Source organism: Anopheles coustani, chromosome 3 (assembly GCF_943734705.1).
Source record: "Anopheles coustani chromosome 3, idAnoCousDA_361_x.2, whole genome shotgun sequence".
Taxonomy (NCBI): Eukaryota; Metazoa; Arthropoda; class Insecta; order Diptera; family Culicidae; genus Anopheles; species Anopheles coustani.
In genome coordinates this window covers 63,480,978-63,495,619 of record NC_071288.1, presented here as the reverse complement: position 1 = coordinate 63,495,619, position 14,642 = coordinate 63,480,978, and the positions used below count along the sequence as shown (strand labels likewise).

General features: G+C 40.9%; 1 protein-coding gene across 1 annotated transcript; it reads right to left on the bottom strand.

The window, feature by feature from the left end:
* Nucleotides 1-11,684: 11,684 nt before the first annotated feature.
* LOC131260221 (uncharacterized) lies at nucleotides 11,685-13,282 on the bottom strand. The gene is made up of 2 exons (XM_058261910.1): nucleotides 13,153-13,282; nucleotides 11,685-13,087 (listed from the first exon to the last, which is right to left on the bottom strand). The coding sequence occupies exons 1-2, from the start codon at nucleotides 13,163-13,165 to the stop codon at nucleotides 12,096-12,098; spliced, it is 1,005 nt and encodes a 334-aa protein (XP_058117893.1). The 5' UTR covers nucleotides 13,166-13,282; the 3' UTR covers nucleotides 11,685-12,095.
* Nucleotides 13,283-14,642: the final 1,360 nt, after the last annotated feature.

Below are 14,642 nucleotides of genomic sequence, written 5' to 3'. Positions count from 1 at the left end.
TTCTGTGTTTGTGAATTTAAACAAACTCTAGGGGTCAAACTGTACCGTCAACATGGGCGCCCAGACTACCTTGCCGTTGAAGAATGAGTTCGCTGGGAAGATATACAGGTAGAAATAAGAAAGAGAAAAAGAAAAAAAAAAGAATAAGAAAAAGAAGAGCCAACATCTAGAAGAGGAACATTTTATGAAACGGGTGAAACAAATTCCTTCAAAACGTTTGGATATTATAATTCTTTCACTGTGCTCCAACCATCACAACACAGGCTGTCCCGGCCCCGGACTTTTCTTTCCGGCCGACAAAATAAAGGAGAAGAAACACAGACTCACAAATGTACACAACTAGTCCGCCAATCCGTGGCCATTTTTCCAACTGGGTGCCAAGAATTGCTGTTTTTGATTGTAAATTTAAAGTTGGTGGTGATGCCGAGCCAAGAATGGTCCCGGGTGGATGGCTCCCGGCTGGACCCTGAAGATGGTCTTTGACTGTTGGAACAGACTCCGCTCTAGACAGTTGCATAAAGAACAGTGGAACGTGATGCGTGCATTAGCTAAATCAAATGCTTACGTTATGGATTTGGGACGCATAAGATGGTGCCATTATCGAGCGAATAGAGACAAGAACGGGGGAATGGAAAACTGGTGCATTGCAAGATACTGCAAATCGATGAATAAGTTTACGCCACCTTGATTTGCTTCACAAGGACGCACCTTGAGGCCTGGAACTAGCAATACATCACCTAAGTTGGATTAACGACCGAATTTGTGGATGAATTTTAGCCGAGAAGACAATTTAAACCGAGGAACTAGTTAGATTTCCAACTATAATAGTATTTAGAAAACATTCATAATTCGTACAAAAATTTAAGTTTATAGTTTATGAAATTGGTAAAAGTTTTAAATCGGTCATTTACCGTACCGGTTTACCGGTGTTTTCTGTTCGAAATACATGAGTAAGAAGAACATTTTTCAATGGTCTTGTTTAAATGTTCTTTTGAGAATTATCTATAAACTTGCCTAAAATTTGAAAGAATTACGTTTAATATATCTTGTACGCTTAGAATAATGTTTCAAATCAAATTAAGTAACTCCGGGCTCCAATGAAAATCTTTGCAAATCTCTCTAACATGCTTTTTACGGTAAAATTGCCTCTCCTCAGAGTTGTAGTTCGCTTGAGAAGTAGTAACCAACTGTATCACCAAAATTATCCAATGTTGAATAATTAATAATGCCAGCCGATCCCGCTCGTCGTGCTAGAAAATCGCAGAAAGGTGACTTTGAGCTTCATCGACAAAGAACCAAATCTTAGCAGGAAGACGACGTGTGGCGTGTATTGCACCGGTCGGCAGTTGTTCGCATGCTTCAAGGAGGTAACTCGCCGAGACTCTCCCATCCTGGCCCTTTGCTGCTATAACCATAAACTGGCAAGCAGATGATCAAATATTTATACACTGTGGAAAAGCAAGACATTGCCGGACATTATCGGGTTGAATCGTGCGACGAAGGCCATCGATGGCGGCACTGAAAAATGAACAAACTGCACGACACGCGGACCACAAAATTAACGGTACGTCAGGGCACACGGGTGCCAAGAATTAATTTTGTCCGCGAAAACCTTCCCCACTTTCGTACGAAGTATGCATGCACATGCCGTAGGCTTTCTTCTGGTAAGAGTGTGGTTGAGTATGGAAACCACAAACACAAAGTACGCCTGAAGAAGGGGAACTTAGAGTTAGGCCCTGTGGTCTGCGACATGCGAAAAAAAGAAACATTCATTCACAGTATAAGAGGTCCGAAGAGATCGCCTTATCAACAATTCAACAATCCTGCCACCCGGCTTTCGCCAGCTTGTGATGTGTGCGTTAAACGGCATTCGGAAGCGAGCTTGTGAAGGAAACCTCCGTCTCGCAAGCAGGAAACCCAAATCGGCCATAAAGATGTCCATTTGCTACGTTATTTCCTTGGACCAGGTGACGCACAGGATATGTGTAAAGAGGACAAAAAACGAGTAAGTGGTCAATTTTTCGGACACGTTGTTGGTAGCATGTTTCTGGACTGGTTCCATGTTTAACCGCCACTTTTTCTTCCCACGTTGAGCATTGATGAGCGGTAAATTCAACAGGTTTGGCATGCAACCCTCAACCAATACAAGAACTACGGGAACCCTGTTGCCTGTTCAACATAAAAGATCCGATTGTGAACAGCCATCTGCATCGTTGCTGATTGGCAAATATTTGACATTGGCTAACATGTCCAGGCTATACGTCGATGCTATATAAAACCACCATTTGCAACGAATTGAAGACATAAATTTATTCAAACTAATTCTAGTCTCCTGTATCCGTGTTTCAAATCCAATATGCGTTCTAAACACTTGATAAACTGATTTTATGATTTAGACCAACTAACAAACTTTGCGAAGTTATTTATTTATTATTGCTTTGAACGTTCAATTCACCCACACATTTTACAGGCAGATTTTTTTTTCTAAAGCAAATTTCTCACTTTTTCCATACCTTGCATCTTGGTCTCTAACTTCGCTATCATGAACCTTTCAATCTTGAAGTAGTTTTACTTTTAAGCTCCTTATCGTTTTGCATATAGCTTAAGGGTTAAGTTTCTTCTTTTCGATTTATTTTGTAGTTTTGGAAACTTTTTCATTGATGGTGCTGAAAGTTTACACTTCCAGTGTCAATACTATTGCATATGTCGATGTTCCTGAATTGAATCCACCGTGCATAAAGAGTTCGAACACGCCAAAATAGATGAAACATTAACGGACCATTCAAATTAGTTTGTAGAAAGTAAGCAGATCAGATACAGCGTTTTACATCTCAAACTCAGCTAGCAAACCCGGCACTATACGTAGATCAAACAATGCTAACATACTGTAAATTATTTTATGTTGAACCATCAAACCTCCAAATTACAACACAAACGGGTCAAGCTATCATTACGGTAGATCCTAGAAAGTGACGAATTGTCTACTTGACCCGTTTGTTGTTGCTACTTGGAGGTTCGACGATTAAATATCGTCGCACAAGAGGTGTAGCCACGACCGAAAAAACGAAGCCCTGGGCCTCATTTACTCTTTTACCCAGATTTTTTATATCACTCTCAACACACACTGCAGTTCATAACAAAATTATGGCGACAGTTCATCTATATCCCTTTGCTGATTTATTTTTCCAGAAAAGGATAACAGCTCTCACTGGTCACAGAGCTTGGGGTCGGCATACTTTCTCTGAAGGGGTCCCTGAAAAGGGACAAATGATGAAAAAGAACCAGAAAGCGTGGTTACCCTGATAGCCCCAATAATGGATTAATGTTTGGAAAGGGATATAAAATCTTTTGAATAAAATATGATATTTTAAAATAGTAAAGTTACTTAAAACAGTGATATAAGGTAAAATATTTGAAATTTTATCGTTTGACTATTTTAACCATGTGGTTTTTTTTCTGTCGTAGACTTTTGTAATATTTAACATACGAATTTTGAGTCGATGTACAGCAAATTATCGTGTTTAGTTATAAGTGATTCTTCACACATGTTACCATATCGAGGCTTAACTATCGTACTCTCAGTAATTAAATTAACTCCGCTCTGAAAAGTTTTGAATATTGTGAGCCATCTGAGCTGTATTTCTTAATGATGTCAAAAATTGAATTCCTTGGATATTTTCTGACCTGCTATCAAACGCCTGAAGTTGATTAGTTATTTAGTAGCTACTAAAATAATCTCCCCAACGAGAAATTTTGATGTTATTCAGGTGTAAAAGAATTCTCTTCAGAACTGCCCGCTCTTCTTTTCAGAATTCTTTTACCCCTTCTTTTGAAGCAGATTTCCTATGCAATCTAGGTGTAAACAGAATTCTGAAAAGAAGTGTAAAGCCAATTCTGTTCACACTTGCAGTACACCCAAAAAAGAACTCTTTTGACAACGTGACTGTGCGTTTATAACACATGTTTCTGACTATACGTGGCAAAAAACGTATACCCAGTCGCAGTAGTTTGTATGAGCTGGGTTCAGGATATCTTTTCTTTCCAAAATAATTATTTTCATGCAGGAAATTTGTTTGTTTTATTATTATGGTTTATCGATATTAATAATAGATACATATCGTCCGGTTCGGAAGGCGATCAGGCGAAACATCCAATCAACCTAGGGGTGCGGTATGAGGGGAGCTTCCCTTATATATAAAAAATATATAAACCCCGCTACACGAGCCGCAAACACCAAGAGCAAACTCAAAAACCGTATAAGTTTACGTCAAAATCTTTGCGGTTCGTGTAGCCGCGTTTTGCGGTACCAATGCTGTCGCCAGTCAATGCAAGCGCAAAATTCCTGACTAGGGGTTCACGCTACAGCGCGACGTCGCCTGACAGGCGCTGAACTCTATATAAGAAGAATAAGTACATCTATAATAAATTTATATTTGATATTCTAGCTATGAAATGACAAAATATTACTGTAGCTGCAAAATAAACACGTAAATTTATCACCGTATGTCAGTTTATTTTGTTTTTGAGATTTGTTATGTTTACATTTATTTCTTCTTCACCTTCGTCTTCTGGGGCATTTGAGTTTGCGGTTAGCTGCCAAAAACTTTGTGGGTGCAGTTTTCAGCTCGCAGAGCAGAAAAGTTTTTGACGTAATCTTTTCGGCTGTTCCCCTCTTTGCGCCGCAAAGTTTTTGAGTTTGCGTTTCGTGTAGCGGGGTGGTAAAACATCCTACCACAAGTTGTAGCAGATCGGGTATGTCAGATTGTATATACCTTGTTCCCTAGTGTAGTAACCTTTGTCAAATGACACTTCTCGAAACTCGAGCGGAATTGCTGGTAAACAAATTTCCTCGCGCATTGAACTAGTTGAAGATTGTTTTCCTGATTTTATAAGTTGATGTGTAAAATGACCACCGGAAAACCAATAAAATGGCACACTCTCCATTCAGGTGCAGACAGCACTGGTGATGGAAGCCGCAGAGTTTCGAATGAAGCCTATCGCATTGCCATACAATTGCTTCACGAGAAATGTAAAGCGTTGCAGCGCAGTAATGAAAGGCTCGTATTCAGGTACTCGTTCGCTGTTTTACATAAAATATTACCTTAGCACGCTAATGGTATAGTTTAATATGATCTTTACATTAGAGAGGTATCTAATATAGTCGTTTCCTATGCTTATAGAATACACAAAGTGCGAAACATGACAGAATCGCGTGAACGGGATGTTGAGCGATTGAAGGCGAGACTAGATACCCACGGCGATGGTTGGCGTACAGCGGTGAATCCGGCGGAAGTCAAAGAAGAGGGCGAGGAATAGTTTAGTAACACCGAGAAGTAATAATAATGTTCTCCATATGTTTAGGATTTTAAATGGATATTAGTTCTAACTCACATCTGTAAATAATTGATCGACAATGAAATAGAATCGGTGGCGGTTATGATAACGTCCTTTCATAACATATAAACATTACAAGTTTTTTTTCTGACAAAACAGTTACAGTTTTTGAATAATTATTATCCCATGAGCTAATTGCAAATTGATACAAATGTAGAGTTTCTCAATACAATAGTAGTGAGTTTGTTTCAGAAATATATTCTTTACCATTTATTATGTAAGTTGCAGTGCCATACATTCGCCAGATATTTAAACATCGGAACAAACAAATTAAGATGACTTGTCTTTTCCCTAAATGCTAACGGCTTTAAACGCTTTGTGTCGTATGCCTTATTAGGACCATGCAAACATGTTTTAACTAAAAACGGCTAAAGATAATAACAACTAGGTTTTGCTCCGCCCGGACATAGCGTTCGGGCTTTACAACTTGGACATTGTAACACATCAGGCAATTGCTATATCGTTTCGAAACGCTACACGCAGTTAAACCAGTACTGGTTATTGCAAATAAGTAGTATTTTCTTTTATCCCCTTCTAGCTCCAGCTTCTTCCATAGAGTTGAGCCCATAATTGTAATGCTATCAAACGGAATAAATCTTTGAACTCTTTACATTCGTAGCTTGGGTTACTGTTACCAAAACCCATCACTTTCTATCTAACACTTTCGGCGAAAGAATATGTTGCGAAGATTTGTCACTAAAACCGGACGATAGGAAACCCTCTATCTCGCAGGGGTTCCCGTTAGTTTATGGCCTTATACCGAACTTAACGCGATGCTCCACACAAAGGACCATAAGCAACGTGCATAATGATGATAGAAGATAGTGTGTTTAGATTGTCTTCCCGCAAGCGCCAACTCTCAGCCCGCGAGGAACATTCGGCTGTAAGTGTGCATCTGTGCGTGCGCATGTGATTCGTTTCTTTTCTGAAGACCAAGTTTTGTATGTGTTGACGGAAAAAGATCTCCACCAAGAGTTCAGTAGAAGGGATACACGGTAAGTGAAGCCTTGAATCCTTTTGCTGAACACCTTCACCCACCCGTACCCTTTTGGTAGAAAAAAAAGGGGAGACTCCCATTGTTTCCCACAACACAAACGTTCTTGTGGCTTATGACTGCGAAGTGGGAGAGCGTCGCTTCCCACGGACAGGAATTCCTGCGTAACCCCATTACTATCCGTTTTCCGAATTCGTGGAGGTTGACCATCGTTAGTCTACACACCAAGAAGTCATATCACAACCCCTAAAGCGAAAAGAAATCGTCTGCCTCGGGTAAATCGGTCGGGGGAACGAAAACGGCTGATGCTGCAACTTTTGTCCACTGTGTCTCGCCCACCGCAATCCGATCTCAAAAATCTCCTTTAGAGATGGCTTTGCCTTAGCAACTTTAGCTGCGGTTGTGGGATGGTCCTATTGCTATCGTTTCCACCAAAATGGAGGGAAAAGAGAAAGGGTTAGCGTTTAGTGGCTTCGATTGTGGACGAATGGCGACGATTGAGGGCGATGTTACTTTCTTCGCGCCTTTTAATGTCCCCGTCTGAGCGGGCGCGGAAGAAAGAAGGATATGTACATAAACACATCTTAGCAAGGTTAAAGATATTTAAAGTAACCGAATGTGGAATGTTGGAAATCCGGAAGTAAGAAACAACTGCTTCAACCAATAGTTGAAGAAAAAAAGTCACGAATATAATTTATTTAGGTTTCTACTGATTCGTAGAGATGTAGTTATTCGCCTAGCATGTTAAACATCCATGATATAAATGTTTTCCTAGTTTTAAGACCTTTGAAGGTTATATGCCTTTGGTATGTGTATAAAAAATACACATATATGTAATAGGCGGTAAGCTGGAAATAAGAAATCCTATTTAATCCTGGACTCAACGATGGGGAATGGAGAAAATATGAATGTAATTTTCGAAGTTCTTTTTGGTTCATTATACTACCTTGTACATTGGTTTCATAAATTATATGATGGCTATGTTTTCCCTGTTGTGGCCAAACCTCGTTTGTTATAAAGCATCGCATGTATTTGATCTGTGAATAATACGCGTTGTGTGCTAAAACTGGAATATTCCATTTCATTTCCCTCGTTTATGTTATCGGTCATGGAATATTGAAAAGTGAAGTTAGTGAGTTAGATTTTATTTTATATAAGCTGTAGGATACAACTTTCAAAATGTTCTCTTTAAAGAAAAGTTAAGCATCTTCTTTCCCATCTAAAAGAAGTTCATATTATATAGCTAGTTTTGGCATAGATTCTGAGCAGCAACATCCTCAGCCTAAACCAAAAAAAAAATCAAACTATGTTGTTTTGCGATATTCTACCGTATTGAATCTACAATACGTGCATAGATATCCTGACGGACCGGAGTATTGTTCAAAACTCAACATTTTTAAAGTCAAATAAAAATACTAATCGATAAATTGATGACTTGTCTATGAGGTTGAAAAACGGACAGCACGAAAAACCTCTAAGAAAAACGAGTTTATCACACCTCAGATAGAGTTGGTGGAAACGTTCCGCAACGTTGACTCGCGGCTGACCATAATTACATTCCTAAATTTACCTCACCTAGCGTCACCTCCAGCGTAGGTAAACTCTCGTTTGGTGGCCATAATGAACCGCTGGCCAAGCCACTGCGTACATTCAGCGCCAACCGTCTTCCTCACCATTAGGCGCACCGGTGGACTTATCAGGCACCGTTTCCGCTCACCAGCGTTCAAGAAAGAGGTGCACGTAATTAGATTTGCCTCCAACCCGTCAATTCATCCCATAACGTACAGCAGTTGCTTTCCCCAGTACAAATCAACCGAGCTAGTAAAGGTGGTCCATGGGGCGAGTCATTTCAAGAAGCTGCTGTTCTTGTCTGCTTGCAATGGGATGGACAAAAGTTGTTCGTCAATTTATTTCGAGGGCTGTCCCGGATGCCGCCATTTTATATTTCCTGAAGTGGTACAAGCTCTTCTGGACCTTTCAGCGCAGTTCAGGAATCAGTAAACCCATTGAAACGATGTTCGCGTTCGCGAAGCATTTACGAAGTTTTCACGGTAAACAAAATTAAACGATTGTACCACACTCAAACGATGGAATCCAAAATAAATCGAACAGTTGGGTCGACAAAACAGGTATTTATTGTATTTATGCACGAATCTTTTTGTAAATAATATTTTTGTGTATTCTTTCGGTATAAATCCATAGCATCAAAGCTTGTGATTGATTGTAAATTATATCGCAAATCTGGTTCAACTTCCACTTGGCTATAGAAGATAGAATTGTTACTCCATGTATGAGATGCACGATCAGTAAAGTGAATGTTGAACACTTTAACACAATTAGTAGTAAATCTAATATGTAATTCATAAAATATAACAAACGTTTTGAAAGAATAACCCAATTGAAACATAGGTTATCTTATTAAACCTGGAGTTTAAGTAGCCTTGGTAATAGCTTGTGAAGTTGTAGCTGAAGCGGGTGTGTCGGTACTAGAGATGTAAATAGAAGCTCCGGAAGAGCAACATAATTACATGCTGGCTTCGGTTTATGTCGACCTCGGAATATATCGTTTGACAAATCGGTCGAAGCTAGTTTACAGCCTTTTATGATGGATAGAATAAGCTTAAATGGGTTGATCGCCTATGTGTACGTGGATAGTCAATCCTCTCGTACAGGGGAGGGCCCGGTCTCGGTTGGGATTCGAACCTACGCCGTCGAGGTGGTGACCCCCGCGCTCATGGGCCGATTTTCTTACCGGCGCTACCGCTCGGCTGTTGCGGACCCCCTAATAATTCTATACCCTCGAATATGCCATCGTTAAACTTCATTATCGCCCTGTCAGATTGGAAACCGGTTTATTTTGGGTTTCTTAGATGCAAATTATGTACACATACATAAATAGTCAACCATTTGAAAAAGACGTTACTGGTTAAATATTCCGGTCACACAATCCGATACCGATAGGCGCGATGCATAGAAAAGGTTGTACTGTAGGCAATTAGTATAGCTGGTTATTTAACAATAATTTATTAATCAATGAAGTAATTATCGTGGGTGTTATTTGTTAACAGGAACGTCTTTTTCAAAAGGTTGACTTTTTATGTATTTGTAGACAATTTGCATCTATGAAATCCACAACAAACCGGCCTCCAATCTGACAAGGCGATAATGAAGTTTAAGGATATCATATTCGAGTGTATAGAATCATTAATGAAGGTCACAGATGCTATGAAGGATTGCAAGATGTCATATTCCGGTTTCAAGTTCAATAACGGGGTTCGATCAACGCGTTTAGGCTTAAGGCTGATTCGCACGTCGGCAAGTGGCAAGTTGCCGGGTACCTACCCCGTCCGAATCAGGACATGGAATAGAACCGAGTCTATTTTTCGGGCAAGTAGCTGGATGTATTGGTTGACAACTCGTGTAAATACAAGATGTCAAACAAAAACTGTTTCATTTTCGTGATTTGTTTAGGATAATTTTCGACTAATGTGCAAGAAATATTATTTGATCGTATCGTTGATCGATCTTTTCATTTATTGATGATGAAATAATGGTACAGTCTGTTCCCGAGTTACGCGGTTTTTACGTTCCACAGAAATCCGCGTATCTCGAATTTCCGCGTATCTCGAATATTGCTTGACACATAGTTTATACTAGGAGTTAAGAGATCGAGCTCTTGTGTACATGTATCATAGAATATTCAAAATTTGTCTTTATCCATTAATATGAATGCAATGCAAGCGTATTCAAACTACATAAATTGCAACAAACGAAATAAAAAGCGTAAGTTATGCAAATGTGTAATTTACACATTTATTCGTGTAGTTGTACATCCCAGGAATTTAAATCGATGTAATAAACCCAATCTACTGTCAAATTTTGATAACCGCGTATCTCCCCTGCGAACGGTTTTGCTCGAATCAGTTCATTTTACAGGCGAGGGGTAGGGAGAATCCCTCCTCCACGACCCTCTACTGTGGACAAGAACAAGATAGTTACTATTGATGCTATGCCCTGACTCTTTCTTCCTCATTGGGTCATGCATTTGTGGTTAACGCGGAATAAAAATCGGTTGATGGTGTGGGTTAAGCGGAAGGCATATGCATGGTATGCGTGTTTAGGATTCTCTTTCAATGCTTTCTGCTGTGTGCAAAAAGAGCATGCCTCAAATGTGCTCTGAGTTTTCTATGTTATTGGCACAGCTGATTGCTGAGCAATGTAGAGGTCTCCAGATTTAAATTCGATTTCAAATATCAAGTTAGAAATTAGTGGCAATCGCTATACGGTTCTGTTTGTTTCAATAATGTGAATGGCGAAAATTATCGGAAAGGCTCTGGCTCACTTCCATGAACCGAAATCCGATGGACCTTTATTCATGCTGACACGTGCATAGAGCGATTGACGGCATTATTGCGGTGGTTGCGTTAATGTGAAGACGCATTACTACCGTATTTCAGCCCATTGCAATTCATTATTTTTAATCGTTTTTTAATGTTGTTCTTTCATTTATTCAATTCTATAGTGAAAAGTACGGAAAACAAAGTAGAAGAAGAAGTTAAACGAAAAATAAAGAAATTACATAGTTTCATGTATGCAATTTCATTCCATCAGCTTCACTCAATTTCATTCCGCAATCAAAACAATATCCCATGCATGTGTCGAATACATACACCATTCATATCATTGACATCGAACAGCTGTGAGCGAAACCATCCGTGCTTACACCTGAGCGGAGCATAGTCGTGCGCCGTGATGGGAGAGAGAATGGAACGTCATGGAAAACGATGTCCATTCCTCGTAGGTTAATATTGGATGTTAAACCTCGGGCATCGACAACTGACAAATAGCCCAGAGTGATTATTGCACTGACTTATCCTATCGAGACAACATGACGACAAAATAGTAGAAAAAGACGCATTGGTGAGAATTGAAGACGAGCTGGGAGAAAGAGCGGGGCTGGGCATAGTAGAGAGCGGAATAAGAGAGTAACTATGTTTTTGTTCTTTTTTTGCCTCGCGCGCTTGGTGTGCGTGCCACCTCTGACTCAACGTTGTGTGCGTGTAATCCAACCCCCCGTTAAGCGGAAATCGGGGGGTCCGAAAGAAAAAGGCAAAAAACTGCTCGATTTTCAGTGTACCGCCGTTCGCTGGGTCCGTATCCGCGTAAGTCGAGAACCGCGTAACTCGAGAACAGACTGTATAATAAAATTTATTCGTTATTGTGTAATTGTGTGAGTGATCAAGTTACCGGCAAGTACTTGCCTGCAGTGCGAACGGCTACTTGCTACTTGCCTGCTTACTTACCACTTGCACTTGCCGATGTGCTAATCAGCCTTTACTCTATCCACCGTAAAAGGCTGTATACTAGCGTGCTTTGTTCTTTACTCATACGAGTCGATGCATTTTGTATGACAGAAGATTTGAACGTGGTCGAAAGGTGCAGGTTTCCCGCTTCAGACTACTTTGCTCAATCACAAATCTATTTCAATTGAAGCACTGCATGTATTACAGGGTTTTACACATCAACTACAAGATTCAGCAACATTCCTTGTAAGTCACACTTAGTTTCACGTCAGCAGGAAAATTGAAGTTGTAACCTCAAGGGTGTTTTCTGCAAGCATGAAGCCATAACTAGACACGGGGAGCGTCAAATAAAAAAAAAGCAATATGGCCTCCTTGGTACAGAGCCTGATAATGATTATGCTAAACTAAGTAACAAAGATTTCATAATTTTCAAATCCCCTTTCCACACCATTGTAGGGTACATAACAAACTCTGTGAGAGGGATGTACTTTGCCCACCACTGACCACCTATCACCCAATTTAATTCGACCTATATACAATGTTTCGCCGGCTTCAGATTGCCCTGCCGGGAAGGCATTGGGCGGTATTCGATTGTTTACAACCGGCACAAACATGCCATTTACATTTATCAGCACTTCGAACTCGGACTTAGGCCAAACAATTCCGCCCCAAACAATAGTGCACGTTCTTTGTAATGGACTAATTACACCCGGAGTAATACTTCCTCTATGTTTAGCGCGACCAATATACAGCGTTTCAGACAAATTGGTGTAGGCAACGACGGCATTTTGTGGAACATCATCAAAAGTATAATCTACCCACCCCGTAGTTGATGGTGGCTCGAAAAGGGGTGCCGGGTTTGTAACTTCCGGGTTCACTGCAGATCTCATGAATATATCATAATTAGTGAAAGCGCGTTCTTTACCATTAATAGAGACATAGCACACCCTATCATGGGATCGTTGTACCTTTCCATAGTAAAACTGTCCGTTGTGTTTCACTCGGCCAAAGTGCAATGGTTCACCCTGTTCCGAAAAACCGGCCGGGGTGGCACGCAGCAACGTGTTCGAATCACTAAACGGCACAAATTGTCCAGTGATGCATAGGATTTCTCCGCATTCTTTAGCGTGTCGTTTTCCTCCCCACACGATGAAAAACTTCTTTTCCGATGCATCGAAATATCCTGGCGTGTAGGATCCCTGGTGCTCCGCCCGGGCAAGGTACAGTTTGGTTTCTCCGCGTCGTTCAATCTCGAATGCATGGCGTGGAATTAAGCGCTGGCTCGATAGTCGAACCCATTGCAGCTGATGCAACTTGTCCCATCGCGACATTCTTTTCTCGGAATTTGTCCATGGTCGTCCATCATCGACGAAGTGGAGGTCCTCATGTTTTAGAACTATAAATTCGGGAAAAACCGGTTCGTTAGATGAGATGAGCTTCGAACATATTGTAACAACTTACTATAATTCACCATTCTGCCAAACACAGAAACTTGTTACACGAAGTTTTGAGAAAATAATACGTTTTATGTCTAATATAATATTAAAACGTTGTAAGTTTTAAACGGAACACTATTCACAATCGTAAAAAATTTCCTCGGGCTGCACCTGATGTTTTGCATTTACGTTTTGACAATACCAAACCAAGAAATTTAAATTAGGTAGACTAGACTGAATGTTCTGACACGCTTTCCAGACTGCACCGTCGCGTAACGCGACGTCGCCAGACAGGCGCTGAACTCCATGCAAAAAAAACCTAGCGCGATTCGCGCGACATAGCGCAAGGTTTTTTTTATACGGAGTTCAGCTCCTGTCTGTCAGGCGACGTCCCGCTGCAGTGTGGACCCCGAGACTCGGCGCTCGTTGGCGAAATTGTTTTGTTGAATGTTGATGTAGTAATGCATGTTATCTGTTTATCTACGTATTTTATGCACCCTGAGTGAGTTTGGCGCTTCTACATTTGAAATTCACTGAGAAAACAACCTAAAACAAACAACGACGATATTTTGCACCAACGTAGGAGGTATATATTTCTCTGTCATCTCCTACTTGTTGAAGAGCAGTTTGTTTACGTTTCGGCACCCGAAAAAACTTTGGTAAAAAAATCAATTAAAACAGAGTTGCATAACTGAATTACATTTGTGAAGGCTAGAAATAAGCAGTACAACGAAACATCATTTGTTTCGTGAAGAATATTGCTCGTTTTGTACGCGTTTGTGATTCTTCTTCTTCTTTCGCTATGCGAGTCGGGGTATATCCTCCTACGCTAAGTCGAACGTTTGTTCCCTTACTCGTAATCAGAGGCGTACCGACTCTGTCCGAACTCCTATGAAGGGGCTCGTCCTTTAGGACCGGCTAATAATAGCCATATGTCCACCCGCCGGCCACGGGAGGGATAATTCCTTCCGTTGTCAGGACACAAGAACTCGTGGTCCGCTTGATTGACTCAAACAGAACGAGATGTGCGGCAGCTAGGATTTTTCTGACCTGAGCTCCAGCTCGGGGTGACCACGCGGTCGTGCCGTAACCTTACTTTTCCGCTAACCCTTTCAGGAAACTTGTGCACTGCTAACATCCGCTCTGATGCACTACCGAACTGGAACTGCGCGTTTGTGATTCGGTTTGTTAACGTTTTGTCCAGCTGTCGGTTTGTTTACGTTTCGAATTGACATTTAACAAGAGCTAGCGTGACGTCGCGTTTTTCGCTGTTTCTACACTAGCGCGATTATTGCGACATTTTTTTTGTATGGAGTTCAGCTGCCTGTCAGGCGACGTCGCGTTTTGTGACGGGACGTCGCGCTGTAGTGTGGACCCCGACACGCTTTCCAGACTGCACCGTCGCGTAATGCGACGTCGCCTGACAGGCGCTGAACTCCATGCAAAAAAAATCTAGCGCGATTCGCGCGACATAGCGCAAGGTTTTTTTTATATGTAGTTCAGCTCCTGTCAGGC